This window comes from Paramacrobiotus metropolitanus, unplaced genomic scaffold (genome assembly GCF_019649055.1).
Source record: "Paramacrobiotus metropolitanus isolate TYO unplaced genomic scaffold, Prichtersi_v1.0 Parri_scaffold0000008, whole genome shotgun sequence".
Taxonomy (NCBI): Eukaryota; Metazoa; Tardigrada; class Eutardigrada; order Parachela; family Macrobiotidae; genus Paramacrobiotus; species Paramacrobiotus metropolitanus.
Window position 1 is genome coordinate 2,116,511 of NW_026570228.1, and position 17,758 is coordinate 2,134,268.

The 17,758-nt window shown below is 41.1% G+C and overlaps 3 protein-coding genes across 3 annotated transcripts; all 3 read left to right on the forward strand.

Annotated features, from left to right (window-relative positions):
• The first annotated feature begins 2,078 nt into the window (after window positions 1–2,078).
• LOC129582679 (uncharacterized) lies at window positions 2,079–6,253 on the forward strand. The gene is made up of 8 exons (XM_055474256.1): window positions 2,079–2,550; window positions 2,653–2,737; window positions 3,591–3,800; window positions 4,244–4,326; window positions 4,514–4,713; window positions 4,813–5,018; window positions 5,298–5,446; window positions 5,614–6,253. Exons 1-8 carry the CDS (start codon window positions 2,505–2,507, stop codon window positions 5,889–5,891), a joined length of 1,257 nt encoding a protein of 418 aa, XP_055330231.1. The 5' UTR covers window positions 2,079–2,504; the 3' UTR covers window positions 5,892–6,253.
• A 629-nt stretch (window positions 6,254–6,882) lies between these two features.
• On the forward strand, window positions 6,883–10,076 carry LOC129582696 (uncharacterized). The gene is made up of 6 exons (XM_055474284.1): window positions 6,883–7,466; window positions 7,869–7,995; window positions 8,233–8,329; window positions 8,396–8,453; window positions 8,529–8,606; window positions 9,002–10,076. The coding sequence occupies exons 1-6, from the start codon at window positions 7,199–7,201 to the stop codon at window positions 9,823–9,825; spliced, it is 1,452 nt and encodes a 483-aa protein (XP_055330259.1). The 5' UTR covers window positions 6,883–7,198; the 3' UTR covers window positions 9,826–10,076.
• A 600-nt stretch (window positions 10,077–10,676) lies between these two features.
• Window positions 10,677–14,217, forward strand: LOC129582764 (delta and Notch-like epidermal growth factor-related receptor). Its single transcript, XM_055474372.1, has 2 exons — window positions 10,677–11,152; window positions 13,542–14,217. Exons 1-2 carry the CDS (start codon window positions 10,921–10,923, stop codon window positions 13,973–13,975), a joined length of 666 nt encoding a protein of 221 aa, XP_055330347.1. The 5' UTR covers window positions 10,677–10,920; the 3' UTR covers window positions 13,976–14,217.
• Window positions 14,218–17,758: the final 3,541 nt, after the last annotated feature.

Here is a 17,758-nt window from a genome sequence, read left to right on the forward strand (position 1 = left end):
GGCAATCTTGAGGAAAATAGAATAATATGAAGATAGTGCAGTGTAATTGGCAACTGGACATGCACAAATAAAACATGAACATATGATCATCAACATGGTCATAACAGATAGCGGTTTGTATCATCTGTATATTTGTATTTTATGTTATTGATGCTGTGAATACTGACATGTACAATACAAGTTGCATTAAGCGGCTTATCGTTGTTATACTTATTTGGAGTTTTGCATATGTGCATTAAACATAATAAACGTCAGGATTAGTTTACTGTTGACCCCTAATATAACATTAACAGTATGTTTTCAGTGCGTAATGTGTAATTTCGATATGAACAGCGGTCAACGATGTGTGAGATCGAGTCAGTATTGTCAAGGAAATGCGAAATATAATTTTCAAACGTATAGTTCGTTTTGTTGTGAGTAAGCGCAACATCCGTGTATAATGCGCGGCCTGTCCAATCCCGCCTGGAGGGTCCCGGTGACGAAGGGGGGAATAGGCTTAGCCAACAGATGGATATGATTACTGCCAGCCGCTTATCGCTTAAACCACAAACCATCCAACGGGAGCTGATCGTTGCGCCAAAAGGCATCGAGCCGAGCTCATAATTCTTCGTTATTAATCTGCCGATTTAGCGGCTTCAACAGTGTTGGCAGTGCCGGTGGAATTGTGGAATTCCTGTTGTGCGCGCTGTCGTTGATCTTTGAATATATGCGTCAGTATTGCAAAGGCGCGGGGACGCGAGCAGCATAATCCCGCGTTATGGCGTTGTTCACATGCAGGCAGTGTTTTCAATCTGTAAATTAAATCCTTTAGCAGGATATATCTAATATGTATTATATATCGATATGCTATTACACAGCCATTGCACATCAATCTATTCGCTATATGCCGGTATGACGATCATCCGCTCCTGTAAAGGAGCATCGCTGCCGCTTAATCCTGGCTAACTGATCGATTTATGTTTGTGCAGTTTAGCAGAAAAATTATTTAATAATACAAAGTTTCACAAGGCTCGAAAGGCTGCATTGCACACTGGAGTGCCTTCGTTGTAGAGTTCAATTGCAGTTTAAGCGCGTATATATATGACAGTTATTTCCAGATAAGAATGGAGATGCTAAAAGTGGCCAAGTGACATCCGAATCAAATACATAACAAAATTTAAATTGCAGAGATCCGAAATACGAAATTAACACGACCAGTTTTATTAACATAATATTATGTGCATTAACTTATTTTTATTATACTGCTAAACTTTTGAAAATTGTACTTGATACTGCGCCATACGCAACAAAATACCAAGCAACGTAGTAAGTACCTCTGTACCGTATATAAAATTGCTTCGATCGCACGAAATTATTGAGTACATAAGTAATTATAATAAGTACATAAGTGTAATATTCTTACGGCAGCTTCGGGATATATGGCGTATGCTGCAATGCAGCAACTCCAGTACTAGCGGCATGTTACCGGTAAGTTTAGTTTTTAATTAAGCGAAAGTTTGACAGAGCGCCAAGTTTTCCATATTTTTCTCAAAAGCCTGATATAGGGACGCAAATTCAAGTTTTTGAAGAGGTTCGAAGGTTTTCCTGATAGAAACTTCACTGCCGGAAAACAACATAGCGCGCATTTTTATTGTTTTAGCATGGGTTTGCTTAGCCGTGTTGATTGTTTGTTTGTTTCGTCTTGTTGATTTTAAAAGAGTTCTCCAAATGGCGAATGGTTCAAATACTTATGTGATTCATTAGATGTTTTGCATGTTGGGTGTTTTAAAAACTTCGTTCTTGTGCACTGTTTTCCGCTGTTGCTTCAACGGAAGCGGTAGTCTTTTGTGACCAACCGCTTTGTCTGGACAAATACCAAATATCATGAAACAAAATTTAATGTACTGTAATTTAACGATAAGGAACGTTAACCTTATACGTTAACGGAGCTGCAAATAGGCTCATCATCCATCGTATTAAATTTGCTCAGGTACTGTAAGTATTTGAAGCAGTGCCGGTGCCGTTCTTTATTAAACCGTGTGCGTGTCTATTGCAGTATACAGAGCTGAGAGCACTGTACAGTACAGAGTGTACGCTGCTCAAGCAAACTGAAAAACGGTCTTCAATTTTGCCCTACCACCAAATTTTGTGGACTTGAAATCATTAAATTGTCAACACTTTTTTCTGATTTTTGTTAAGGAGAATATTTGGACCTTTGGTCGAAAGATGTTTAGTTCAAAATACGTGTAATTCAAGTGCTTTCGGACCGTCAGCATCCTTTCTGCGTGTTGGGACGTAGATAATTCAGATTGGCGTAGAACTACAATTCGCCGTTTGGATCGTTTGGATGCGATTTCATTGTGCCTGTCTGTTGTTTCTAGCTTTGCGATGCCTTCGAAACGTTGGTTGAGTTTCTCACTCCTTCATTTTATCAGCACTGTGATTTAGCACTGCTTATTATAAAATTTGATCGAAAACCTGTTTATTCTTGCTGTTGGTGTGCGTGGCAGTTGTATGTTGGCTTGATGGATGCAGCGATGATTTACGCGGGAGAACAAGAATATCACAAAGGTGCTCGTGCGTTTCGCTGCCTGGCCTCGCGTATGCGGGGTCCGCGGGCCGCGTTGTACAATCCTTTATCCGTTTTTTATTATCTGGGTGATGCCGTTGCAGGGGATGCCGTGTTTGCGGTGTGGGGCGATGCAGAAGGTCCGAAGCGGCGATGGTACGCTGCGTTCGTTTTGGGACCTGCCAAACAGTAAGTTACTTACTGTAAGTTACTTACTCTAAGTAAGTAGTCAACTGTTACGGGCAATCGGGGGTTTTTCGTTTTGTGATTACATCTGAATAATCCTTTCTGCAAATTTGTATGAAAATTACATTTTGGAATCCTCTTGTAATGCTCTTGATCTAACAGGAGTGAAACTTTTTTTGTACCAGTTAAAGTTCCGACGTTGTCACGTGCAGCAAAATAATCGAAGTGCAGTTTCGAATTCCATTTGCAAAATTCTGAATGCTTCGGTTCAGTGACTACCCTTGTTTTTCTGCTGCACGTTGTGGTGCTTCTGCTGTTACCATTTTTTACGCGAAGTTTATAATTGCGTCTAGAGTAATGGCAGAATTTTCAAAGAAAACATGATCCTGGGAAATAGGTTTTGACGCGATATTTCGAAAACTGAAGGAAAACTCAAAAGTCTGCTGGTTAATGTCGTTACATAATTTTATACTTCGAAATTGGGTTTTGTTGCTGTGTGTGGTTTGCTAATCTTTTTCATGGGTCTCCAAAAACAGTAATTATTTTTTTATCCGAAAAATAATAATAGGCTTCGGATATGGTATTTCGACACTTTGCAAAAAAAGCTGCTGATCTTGAAACTTCTGTTGTTATGTGTGGTTGAATAATGGTCGAATAATCTTTTTCATGGATCTCCGGAAATGATAAATCTTTGTTAGTCTTTAATTTAACTGAAATTATGATTTGTCTATCATTTTAGACTACTTTGTACGTCATCTTTCTTATCTCGAAGAAATTATCTCACGTTTTGGTTGCAGTATATAGCGATGCTCGACACTTTGTAATTTTGGCTGATTTTGCAACGTACTTCTTGCAGCTCGAATCTGCTGATCGAGTGGGGCGAAGGTGGCACACAGGCCGTCGTGCCTCCCAGGGATATGGTACGTGCCCGCCAGCTGCTGAAGCCCGACACGCGCGTGCATGTCCACGATTCGGACAAGAACGATTTCTACCAAGAAGTTCTCATTATCCGATATCTCTCGCACCACCGCTACGAGGTCCGCGGCAAACGAGGCCGTGTATTCAGGTGTAGCAACAGCAAAAATTAATTGTGCATGGTGTTTCTTTCTGTTGCCTGCGCACAGTTTACTCGTAGTATTAATGGGCGCAGATTCTGATCGTTCTACTGTGCACGGCGCCTCTGTTTTCTAATGTGTAATTTGATTATTCTTTTCGGCTGCTTTTAATTTTAATGGACCGAGGGAACCTTCTTTTATTATTGACTTTTTTAACAACTGTGCTTTCTTGTTTCTTAACTTTGATCAATCAGATTTGATTTTTAATTATTTATTAATTGATTTGCTTATTATTTTAAAGTTTTCATTTAACTGGATTGGTTTGATTTCGTTACCTCCGATGATGCTATACTTACCTTATTGAACAGTGACTTATTCAACAGTGTTGGCTTCTCGTATTTTCCATGTGCAGTTTAGACTGATGTTTTCTGGAATTAATTTGGTTTTTTGTTAGTGTGTCGTTCTCGGATATGATGATCGATGACATATTCGTGGAGATCTTCCGTCGAAAGCGTGCTAAACAGCGACTTCCGCCCAGTAAGAGTCGAAACAATGCCCGTATAACAGTTTGTCCGTGTCAGGTCACTTAATTTGCGTTTTTTAGGACCTTTCAGATTTTTTTTCGATGAACAGGCAACGTTAATTGGCGTTTTGTTTTTCGTTAATTTGTTTGTTGCTCGAACACCGAAATCGTCCTTTTTTCCATGTTTCTTCTTATTTCCAGAGTGGATGATTGACTATCCTTACTTGTGGTATCGCAGTCCGCACTTGTTTCTGTCTGAGCATTGGTTCATTTTCACCACACCCAGCAAACTTCCGCCGGAGTATTCGGTGGAAAAATGGGAAAAAATTAAAAAGAAAATGGCGGCAATTATAGAATGCCGCGGCGGTAAAGTCGTCAACAGCATGGAAGAATTGCTTCAGGTATGGACCATATGGACCATAGGACCATGGACCATATGGAAATATACACGTTAAGAGATGCATCGCTTTTATGTATTGACAAAACGTTGCGGTGATTAGGTGGAAATAAAACGCTTCCGCTTCCTTATTGCACCCGATTCCTGTCAGACTGTGAAATTTTATCAGGCTTTGGCGGCCAGCATTCCGTGTATGTGCCCAGAATGGATACTGAGAATGCAGAGAAAAGATATGTATATTGAGGATAATAGTCGTTATCGATTACCGACACAGCGAGGCAGCCGCGGTGAACCTACAGTGCTATGGGGGTATGATACTTTCGACTGGTTCATTTATTGTTTGTTTTAATTTTCAGCGAAGGTTATTGCAAAACTACCCAAACAGACATTTTACTTTTTCTAAATAAAAATTGCATGTTATGAATATTTCACAGCATGCTGATCTTTCCTTTGCTTCAAGGTAGTACAGTCATTTAGTGTTTTGAGTTCATCTTATGTACCTGTAAAAATTCTCGTAAGGGTACTGCGATTTAATTTCTTAGTAAGTATGTAATGACTAAGAAGTAAGGTCAGTTTTTTTGTTTACAGGCAAGAAAGGCCGCTGACACTGTTCGATAATCTCCGGGTGTGCTTAGTGCAGAATCAAGATCCAGAATTTTGTTCTACCTGGACACTGGCAGTTAAGGCAGGGCAAGGAATAGTGACGTGCATTCCAGATGCAGTTGATGATTTTCTGGGTGAGCATTAGCGCATTACCTTAACAGTTTCCCGCTGTTTCTGTGCTCTATACACAGTATGGTTAAAGAAACGGCTCTTGATCAGTTTTTTCTGTTTGCATTCTCTTTTTAACGCTTGGCTTCGTTCTCGTTGTCTCTTCAGAACCTGACTTATTTTCTGTTTGTAGATATGGAAGCCTTTGACGTGGTTGTCGGTCGAAATTCCATTTCAGGCGGACTGAAGGATCAGTTTGAGGAGAACAACATTCCCGTTGTCGCTGAACAGTGGCTGGTCAAGAGCTTGATTTATGGCGAGAAGCCGGAATATGATCATCCGGCTTTCTTCCTTAAAACCAGACGTGACAGCAGGAAACGGACACGTTCGCTGGAAGTGGAGGAAATGGACCCTCTGCCAAGAAGGTCAAAATATCGTAGTGGATACTTGACAGAAAATGGATGGCATTGAGTTACGATGCTCAGTCATCAAACTAGAAAGGTTTTTTGCAGTATTTCCCTTTTTTTTCCGTCTAAATCTATTTGTGGATGGTTCAAACTTTTTGGTTACCACTGCGGTATCGTGGTCTGTTTATAATTAGTTCGTTATCCAATTTGTATGGTTTTAGGGAACACAGTTTCTGTTTTCAGTGGGCATTTACCTTAATTTTCGCAACGCGGAGTAAATTATTTTTGGTGTTTACATTTGTTAATACCTCACCTTTGATGGCTTGATTGCATGGTGTTCGGCTTACCCTTTCTCGATTGCTTATTGGAATGAAACGTTTTTTGTGCAAAATTTAGATGATAACAGGGAGAAATGGAAAAAATAGAAACTAAGGTTGCTGATTGAAGAAATATGTTTCGGTTTAGAAATTATTACAGACCACAACGTACAGCTCCATGTGTATTGTAGAATGTACAACAGCTTATTCTGACCATAAGCCGTGCAAAATTTATGCATGTTATCAAATGCCATAATAATAAATTTAAAATTTATTTAATCATTCTGTCAATCACTACAAAACTAGAATTACCAGTTTCGTCAACTGATGCTTAAAAATTGCAGTACTCGTACTTATTAAATTATCAACCTGCTTCCTTCGCTTGGCGCTTACAGTTAGTGCTAGGACATAAGTAATTAACAGCATGCAACGAATCAACGATGTGAGAATCCTCCAAAATACCATTTCATAGTTTTTCAGGTCGGATGTACAATTTTTGACAATCACGTTCGTTGTCAAATTTAATCGTTATTTCAGGGAACGCTTCCGGTTGTTCGCTGAATCATACGTACTGTACAGGGAAGTACGGTATCATCTTCGACCACGTGCTAACTGTACAGTGGCTGATCTGTCATACAGGCACATGCGCACACATTCCCTGTTTGGATTAAAATTCAGCTGTGGTTTCTTTGATGAACAGAGAAACCAGCCTGATCAGAGTCCGTTGTCTGTGGTTAAAGAAAACGTTCCCAAACTTTCCTGATTGATGTTGTAATCGCAGATTATTGGTTTCTTTTCGTTTCTGATCCTTTTTTTCTTTGGGAGCCGTTTAATCTAGGGATGCTGTAGCTGTATCACCTGTTGCTTCCAATGCAACATCCAGCGTCAAAACTACTTTTCAACGCAGTAATTAAGCCTAGTGGTGACTTTTAAGATTTCAAATTATTCTAATATTCTCAGAAATCTTTTACTAAGTGTCAAGCGTCACGGATGCCAGTCTACAGTATTTTAGCCGTTTTATTTTATTGGTGATTGATTGATATTTCCACGGTAAATGGCCCGTTCCCCGATCCGAGAGCTCTCCGCCTCCAAGTTGCCCGTCTCATCCCTGTTGGGCAGCAAACCTCGGAAGCGCGTGCGCTTGTATAATGAACGAATTCTGACGAAAGCGGAGCATCGTCGACATCTGCAGCAGCGGGCTCGTCGAATGCGCCAGCGACGTCCCTGTCGCTTCCCTCCGCTCTGCCACCATCCCCATGCGCGATATCAGCGATTGAAACCTTACACTCGCATTATCGAGATTACGAAAACAGCTCCCGAAGGTTAGTGTACAGATACTGCGTACTCCAGAAGCCTTGCTAACAGGTTAAAAGAAGCCAAGAAATCACTGAAAATGCGTTTTTGTGAGTTTTCGTCTATTTAATGTGCAGTTATATTATTCGTGATTTATGATGCATTATCAGTAATTTTCACAGAGGTTCCGAGTTTTTACGTTGTTGTAGAGAGCTTGGAATAATTTTTTTAGGCGACATTTTACACAGGATCATTTAACAAGCATTTTTAATCAGTTTAAAAGAGAATTATTAATGTTAAATAACAGTGTTCTGGGAATCGATGATGTTGTTATTTTTATACGATGACTGGCTCCTTTAATATGCACAATTTGTTTCAAGTGTGTTAATGGTGCGATGAAACATGAAGCAGAATTTCTTGTGATGTTGCAGATGAGAGTCTGTGTGCAGCTAACCGAAAGTATCAAACTCTGTGTCGCGATCTGGCCAAGGATAACGCCCGCCTTAAAATGGAAAATAAGGATTACCGGGAAGCTGTGCAACAAGGCTATTCCAAAGAGTGAGTTCTTTTAGTGAAGTGCTGTAATCAGGTCTTGAAAAATGTACGAGTAGTCTGATTATCATGAGTATTAAATGAAGAAATAAATTCAAAATGAATTTAATTGATCATGTTATCCGGAAAGTTTAATTACGTTATTTAAGTTCAGTGTTTCGGAATTGGTTACCTTTTGAGTTGCTGGTAGATAGATGAATCTGCATTATGTAGAAATAATTTAGCACCAAGTTTTTTTTGTAGTCTCGATCTGTACGAATCGCAGCATGCACACTTGCATTTGCGCAATGTTGTGGCCAAGTTCATGGTGACTGTGCGTGATGAAGGCAGCTTTGTGTTGGTAAGAAAAGCGTTTGTTGCATTCGTGGTAGTGCTTGCAGTTTAGGCTTTCGCGTGTTTTGTATAGCCCAATGATCTTCTCCGTCTAATGCCAAATTATGCCGAGATTGAGGCGAATCCTGCTGGTAGGTGAACTGCGCATGCCAACAGATATTTTCGGTTTGTTAATACTTGATACTAATTAAAATTGGAATTTTCAGTTCTGACTCCGCCAAAGCTGTCTATTAAGGTTGGGCCCCTGACTGTCAAAAAAGGAGTGGCCGTGCCACCCGATCTTGGTAAACCTACCCTACGAAACGCTACGATTAGTCAGATTTAGCATCTTTGATAAAATGTTGGATATAAAAAAAGGTTGATATAAAATGTAGTATATTTGACAGTCTATCGTCATACGTTTTGATATGTACATATGTGGCACAATCAGCTGTTTCGGAGTTAATATGTGTAACAGCCAAATTCCTGGTCCATAAAGTTTTGCGTTTTGTTGGTTTTCTTTTGCGCTTTTATATGTGAATTATCAGATTTTTTGCTTTTCTTCTTTGTTGCTTATTTTTTGCTGTTTTGCTTTTGTGTGATCCGCTGCCAGCTTTACAACTACAGTTTCAACCGGCAGTTACCTTTCCCGGCGCAAATATTCTCGCATGGGTATAATTCTTTTTCGGAAACTTTGTAGATCCTCTGCAGGAAGAATTCCAGCCGCGCGAAGGTGCCAAGATCGTGCGCGGTGTGTCGCAGGTTGCCAAATCTGCTAAGTTTAAGAAGCGCCACACCGCTCTTCCCAGTGATCTGCTCAAGTCTCTCAATGCGGCGAGCTTGGCGGATAGTCCGGTGGCCTTACGCGATCAGTCACCTCTTCCAAGCACTTCCCACGACGACGACACCCGCCACACTCCTACTTCCACCGTCAAAGACCCAAATCCCGTGGATGAGTATGATTACCAGCGGGAAATCGACCGAGCCAAAGAGCAGACACCGCCGACCAACAAGCGCACGGCGGCGGCGTTGAATGGGGAAGCCCCCAAGCACCGTCCCCGTGCCGCGCGCCGCTCCAACCTCCCGGTGACGGATGAAGCGTCCACCCCGAAGAAGCTGTGTTTTCAGAATGACGACGCTACAGCGGAAAATAACGATGACGATGCTGTAGAGTTTCTCATTGTGCCGGTGAAGAATCGGAAGTTAAGCGGGAAGAAGAAGACAGTCGAGGGTGATGGTGGTGTTTTCAGTGAAGCGTCCGAAGAGGATCCCGAGGATGGGGAACGGTGCGCGACGCCGCCGGTGGAGGCCGGAGATTTCGGACGGGGACTGCGGCGATCGGCGCGCGCCACCACAGCCCATATCAAATCCTTGAAAGAGCCGAGTTTAATGAAGAAGATGCGCCGTCCCGTGGACATCCCGGCGCTGAATCCGTCGGCAGAACGGAAGCGGGTGTCGCGCGGCACACGCGGTGGAAGTTTCGGTAAAAGTGGCCGCAAATCGGAGGAGCCGGCGTCAGCGTGAGAAAACACGGATCTGGTAGGAACATAATCTCGGGCTGTATGTTTTTTGGTTCAAGATTGGCTTTACGCCGTGGAAATAGTCAACATTTTTGTCCTTTGAATGCTCTTACCTTTTTTTGTACAGTGGTCTGCGTTGGGTTGGATAATACTTGCACGTTTAGCGTTTTATGGAGTATTCTGTATATTTTATAGTTTAATGATCCGCCGGTTTGTTTGGTAATGTGTATTTTTGATATTATGACCGGCATGTAGACCGCAATAAAAATTTGATTGCGTTTTATTGTGGGAAACTTTTTTTACAGGACCGGGCTGTAAAACAAATTAGCCGGCATTGTAGCGTTTGCCGCCGTTTTTCCCCGGCTGCAGTCGACTCGCGTTATTTATTATTCTAGTGGCGTAAATGGTGTTCCGGGAGAGATTGCGGGTTGGGTATATATTCAAGTACGGGTTTTTATCAGCAATCGGCATAATTGTCAGCCGGCAGCAATGGGGCATTGTGATTGTGTTGGGCTGTGCATTAGCTGATAGCGGAGAATTCCCCGGCAAGACAAATGACCAGTGGAGCGGATGTGACAGTGAATTAGGGGGATGAAATTGTCTCCGTCCTGTGCTTGAGCAGTTGGAGGATGTGCTGTTTTACGATAATGATCATCAGATGAGAGGGAGAGCGAGAGATGGGGAGTGGAAATGGGAACGAGATAGACTGGAGTATGTGTAACTGTGTATAGATGTGCAGGGATTCTATCAAAGCTAAACAAAATCAATGGCCAATACGCGCGGATCATCCGGCGTTTTTCCCCCCGTTTCGTAGATCAGGAACGCGGGCCCAGTGTCAGTAGTTGAGAGTTGATTTCGTATCCGCATCCAATTCTCCGGCTGGTATCTGTTGTATGTACTGTGTATATATATCGGTGCAATGTGGAGTTTATATTAGATGCTGAGGGTAATCACCGAGCTGTCACGCTTGATTGCTGGCATGGTGGTATGGGGATTGTGCCGGCTGTTGTAGCGTTTTGCCTCTTAATGCTTTTCCTTGGGAATTTATTTTGATTTTTGCTAAAGCAGCTGGTATTAAACCGTCAACGCGGCGACGTATATGATGTCGTTTATGCGTTCCACGATGGATCCGTGTAGTCGGAATCCCTGTCCACTGCAGTACGCCTGTAAGGTGGTGGCCAATGTGTCCTTTGCGTGTATCTACGAGCCGCTGTCCACCCTGCCCACACCCTGCACGCAGACGGTGTGTTTCAATGGAGGATCGTGTATCGCGGCGTTTCCCAGTAATATCTGTCTGTGTCCGGTGGAGTGGACCGGGGATGATTGTTCGGGTAAGTGTCATGGCATTTGTCATGCTGTTATCGATTTCTGGTGTCGGATAATTGTGTAGTTAAAAAAGCATTTGCTCTGAACGTTGCACACGGGGTTAGGATGGGATGACCTTACTTATATAATTTTCCTATTCTCGAAAAACGCAAATATGTTCTGTACGGCAGCTTTTAAAAAACACATACGCATTTAAAATATTTTTATATTGCCTGGAAAGGTGAAAGTTAAGACACTTTAAAAATTTTTCCATTATAATTTTTATCGTTTACAAGAAGGTTTAATATCAGTTTTGAATGATGCTTGATAAATATAATAATATAATTCACATGCAATCGAAACTCCATTTCGGCGCCTATTCATTGATTTTCTTGCAATTTTTACGTGAATGTTTTTGACTCGGAAAGCTGTCCATGTTCAGAAACCTTTCAACACAGATTAAATATGTACACGCAAATCTAAATAATTTAAAAACATCATTTTCAGCACATAAACGGCACATGGAAGAAGTGAATACGCAATATAAGGATTGAATTTGCACTGGGACGTATAAAGTACTTATTTTCTATCTTTTACGCCGTTATGCATGCCGTTTTTAGGTTATTAAGATTTGCTATTTTTTGAAAGGTTTTCGTGCGGTTTAGAGCTTTCAAAGTGGAAATCGTTATCTTGCAATTAACGCCAATGAATGGGCGTCGTAATGGAATTTTAATTGCGTGTCTGTCGCCGGTTGATTAATATTAAATGCAGTTATACGACAATGCTGGCCGGCTGTACTGCCGCGTCGATAGGCGGGTATTGGTGGGAACGTAATGATTTCGCTAACTGTAAGCACAGCATATCCAGATGGCAGCTAATCGGGATTGGCCCATGGCTTATAAATGGGATATTATTTTCCCTTATAACTTCCAGACAAGATACTATTGATTTCTTTTGAGGGCTAAAAAAATAGTACCCATTCATTTCGTATTCCACTTCAACTTATTAAAGATTCAATGGAAGTTTCTCTGGGAAACGAGTAAAGGGATGAATCGCAGGGATAAAGTGGAACGCCACAGATGCGCGCCGGTCAGCGCAATTGAAAATGTTAATCAGATTGCGCTGCTGCGATATCCATGACATATTGCATGCCGGGGTAACCAGGCGTATTTTCTCTATGTAATATTTTAAAATCTTTTAAAAAAATTAATCGAGAAATTTAGTTGCACATGTTTCATGTTAACTGTAAGCATCATGTAACTTTTCCCTGAAAGGCAGCATAGCAGCAGAAGTAAAACTTGTGACTATGCTTATTGCACCGAAGCTGAAAAATATACATATCCTCGGATTATTTTAGATAATATAAAACCGTTTTAGGAGTGCAGTACTTAAGCGTCTGCTTGTACAGTGCTATCTTGAGTTTTTTTATAACGAATTATGACGAAAAAATCTTGAGTTCTGTATAACGAATTTTGTGAAAATATCCACTTTGTAAATAATTGCAAATTTTAACACATAATTACATTATATGCAGGTTCACAATGCACAACGATTTTGGAATTTGGACTATGTTGTTATCGCTTGTTATTGTATACAGTAGGTCCGGGCACTAGTTATACGATATTATGTTGCGCATTTCTACCAAGTAAGCAAATACTGTATATGTAATGCTTATAAGAGTAATATATGCTGGATAATATCGATCTGTGCAAAAGGTAAATATTACCCAGAATTTTAATGAATTTCAAATCGATTTCGTCTTTGACATTTTCTAGCATAAGTAATCCTTCTTTTAAGACATGCACGCATAGGACACTGACGTCTCTAATAAAGGAAAACGCGCAGATTGCCCGCATTACGCGGGGATAATAATGTGTTAAGTAGCTCTTAAAAGTCCGGTATCTCATTTCCGGTGCGCGTAATACACGGAAATCAATCCCATCCTCCATAAATTCTCTTATTCCCGCGGCCTGCTTAAATACCGGTCATCGGGCGCCGCAGTGCATGCGTCCCTTAAAATGAAATCCAGCATGTTACACAAACATCAATCCAGTAACATCAACATACTCGTGTACGTACCATGTTTACTCTCATACTCAACTATCTTGGGAAATTGAAAACGCTACAGTTTATAAAACTCATCAGTCTGTGGGTTTTCTGCAAGCCTACAACTCACCAGTCTAGCTATCTGTTTCTCTAGAGGATATGTATATAGTACGGAGACATAGTTACATACCGTATAATTATTTTTTTGATAAACGATTATGGTTATATGTAGTTGTATACTTTTTATATACGCGTATTGTTAGTGATACATACCGTTATATTTTTTATATAGGTAGTTACATAGTTACATTTGTTTTATATAATGTATATAGATATTTTTTATGAATTTCCTCTTGTTTGTATATATAGTACGCAATCCCAACACGGACTACACGGAATACCACCGCGTCCAGCAGCTGCACCATGTGGCCGTGGCTATCGGCGTCCTGGTGACCGCGTTCCTCCTGGCCTTCCTGCTGGTACTGTGCTGTCACTGTAAATCCTCCCGGCGGTGGACGGTCTTCAAGGAGCAGTGTAAGCATCTCCTGGGACAGCCGCGTTCAACGGATATTGAGCCCATTGTTGACATCAGTTCGGTGCAGAAGGCCCGCTTATGCCCGGAAGTCGTTTACTTTACGGCGGCGGCCAATCAGGAGGAGACGGCGGGCGCCGGCACGCCGGTGATGCAACAGTCGTATTATGCGGTAGATGAGAGGCCGCCAATTTCCAGTCTGACTGGACGACCGTTAATAACCGGATCGGCTTATGCCGCTGCACATCACATGGAGCATCTGCGAGTATGAATGCAATTTAACATACTTAACGGGCGAACCGGCAAAGTTTTCTTGTTGTCTATATTGCACCGTGTGGGCGCCACACGGATGCTTCAATCTGACGAGAAATTGTTTTTTCTTCAGAATTCAGTATTTCATTCAACTGCTCGCTTCTTTTTATCGCTGCATATGCACAACGTATTTAACATCCAGTTTGTTGTAAATACTGCATATTAATATTTCGGTTTTATTGTGACCGTATGAAATTGAACAAAAATTAGGTAATTCATTCTCACTTATGTCTTATAATAACTGAAACGCGTACTTAGAGGATTTTAGATATCCAAACGTTTACGGTGCTTTAAAGCATGAGTGCAACTGTGCAACATTTTTCAGGGATTCTCAGTCTGCAGGATTCAGCATGTACAGCAGTGCACAAGTGTACAATAAGCTTGGAAGACACATTACTTAGGCCAATGTCAAAACGCCGGCAGAATTTTCTGCCGACCGAATTTTTGTGTGGTCAAAATGCCGGCCGAATTTTCTGCCGACCGAATTTTTGCGTGGTCAAAATGCCGGCCGAATTTCCTGCCGACAGAATTTTTGTGGGGTCAAAACGCCGGCAGATTTTTTTCAACATTTTCAATTGTAAGTAAAAATAATAAAAAATATTACCTGCCTCGAGGCATACTTGGCACGCGGTGTATAACAAAGGTTTGGGAATCTACACTTATGCAATTATACCAGTTTCTTTATCGGCACGATTTTAGTGTTGCTTTGACAGGGTGTATAAAAACTCGCAAAAGAGAATCAAGAGGCCGCGCAAAAAAGACAAACAAGGTGCCACAAAATAGGTAGAAAACCAACTTAAAGCGATCCTCGCATAAAGTAAAGGGTTAACATATTATGTACTGTATTCGTTTCAGAAGAAGCTTCTACCTGTACCCATACATGTTCCATCGTCCGACAAATAAGCAAAATTAAAGGAGTATGCAATGCGCTTTCAGAAACCAATCATCTAATCATATACCTGACATATACCTGCTGTGCTGCGCGACGAATAATGTTATACGTTAAATGCATCGACGAACGCATTTTCTTTGTGAGCGCGTCTGCGCGTAGAAATTCCTTGCCGGAAGTGCTCCAATCTAAAATAAATTTCGAGTATTCGAAATTCAAATACACTACCGTTTGAATTCCGAGTAATCGGAATTGCAATTGCATGCATTACAATTCCGAGTAATCGCAATTTAGAAGGGCGCTGTTTTAATTGCGAGTATTCGAAATCTAATTTCCGACATTCCAATTCCGAGTATTCGGAATTGCAGCGCAAATACCTAATATGAATTTAAATAGGTGACTGCTATGCGCCCCGACAAACCGGGCGCACAGAATTTGGCTTTGCGCCCCGAATTTCCGAGTGCGGAAATATCGGCGATTTGTGTGTTTTTCGGAGGTTTTTTATATTTTGTTTGGCTTCTTTTATTTATTTAACCACTCATTTTTCCTGTTGTATTGTCGAATACGCTAGATTGCTTGAAGAGGTAAGATACCAGAATGCACCCCCATACCCAAACTTTAGGTAATATGCGCTTTCCATAAAAAATCTGGAGAAGCAATATTAAAGTTGCTAACTTTATCGTGTCTGTCCTGAAGTAGCACTTCAGTACAGTACAGCCGTAAAGGTTGTAGCGCGCATGAAAGCAGGACAGCTTGCATATGCCTCAGCCTTAACCTGGGAATTTATTAGCGTTAACACAGCTACGGCAACAACAGCGACGAAGCGTAATGATTAGGCTTTATGTATCGGTATTTGAGCATTTGGTGAAGACAAAGCACCGGAACACGGGTCACCGGCGCAGCCGTCCGCGTCGTCCTAGCTAAAACAACCCCTCCCCCCCGTGTCCTCGCAAAAGAGGGTGGGCAGCAGGGAAAAACGACTTGATACATGTAAATCAACTTTACTTCGACACAATAGCAACTAAAAGGTACTAAACACAGATGTGCATTCGCTGTGCGAAATCGTCAATCATAGTTGCATTGCTTTTCCGGTATCCCAACGACACACCTAATGGCTTTTCTCGGCTGGACACTGGTTAACCAAGTCGTGAAGCCTTGCAGCTTCCTGCACTGGGTTAACCGGAATTACCGTTGCTAATTCTATGTAGTTTGCTACAGTTTTCTGCATGGAGTGAAGTTGAACTTCCGTGCCGCTCTAGATGACCTATAACAATTGTTACTCACAGAACTTGATACCTGCCTTATTAGCTTGCTGTAAAGGAGAAAATCAGGATTTCTCAGACTGATTCCGTGATGTTTTGAACAACCTTTCCAATAAACCAGGCGGTAAAAAGGGGATAAACAAAACAAAAAGTTAGCTATTAAGGGCTTTCAAATTCTGCAGTTCTCTTTCAGCTTCTGCTCCCTGCAGCCTTAAGGATAATTCGAGTTAAAAAATTAAGTTAAAACATTCTAGTGCCGGAAAAACAGAAATTTTTGATATTTCTGCGCCCGAACATTCGGAGCGCACAGCCAAAATCTGTGCGCCCAAACACTCGGGGCGCACAAATAAATTCTATGCGCCCGGTTTGTCGGGACGCCCAGCCATTTCGTTTTAAATAATCGGTTTTCTATAAAAATTTTTATTTAAATTTCCGTTATAACGTACTTACCATCAAACTTCATACTACGCAAACTAGTGTTGTTCTGCGATACATTATATAGTATAACTGAACATTTATGACCAAATTAACTTTAATAATCGAATGACAGTAGAGTTTTTAAACTTTTAGCGCTCTGAAAATTTGTCTTAATGATAAATATTCGGATTTTATTTCACCGCATTTTAAATTTCGAGTATTCGAAATTCAAACTACTGCATTTTGAATTCCGAGTAATCGGAATTCAAATTACGGACTTTTAAATTTCGAATATTGTATTCGAAAATCTAAAAAAATACATTTAGATTACTTGGAATTGGAAATACCAGAATTTCAATTCCGAGTACTCGGAATTGGTATCGAAATTATTTCGCATGCAATTTCGAGCACTTCCGGCAACACTACTTCACGAGAGTCAGCTGTGCCAGTCTAGACTCTGAAGTTCTGGCTCATCTCAGGTACGTTCCAAAAGGAATCAGACAAAATCACACTTCGGTGTTATTGCCGCTGTGGCATTGTTGAACACCTTGTTTGTCTGTTTTGCGCGGCTTTTTCTTTCTCTCCCGGTCTCCCGGGAGTTTCTATGCACGCTGTCAATGCAACAGCACTAAAGCATGCCGATAAAGATCCTTATGTAACTGTAAGATCCAGATCTTTGTTATACACCGCGTGCCAAGTATGCCTCGAGGCAGGTATTATTTTTTAGAATTTTTACTTTTAGCTGAAAACGTTGAAAAAATTCTGCCGGCATTTTGACCACCGGAAATTCGGCCGGCGTTTTGACCCCACAAAAATTCTGCCGGCAGAAAATTCGGCCGGCATTTTGACCGCACAAAAATTCGGTCGGCAGAAAATTCTGCCGGCGTTTTGACATTGGCCCATTACTTACAAGTTATAGATGTAGTTTTACTTATTTGATTTATATTATTACAGCTAACCATAAGAAGAAGCTTTATTTTGTGCACCGCGATAATATTATTGCCTGAAGCAGTTGGCCATGGCAAAAACTAAGTTAAGTTTCCAGATTTTCATGCATGCTCAAATAATTAGGCGCATATATTAAAACATGATAAAAATATTATATTAACACGAGCACTGTAAAACCACTACCCGACGACCCCACCGGAAGTACTTAACGATAACACCGAAAAAT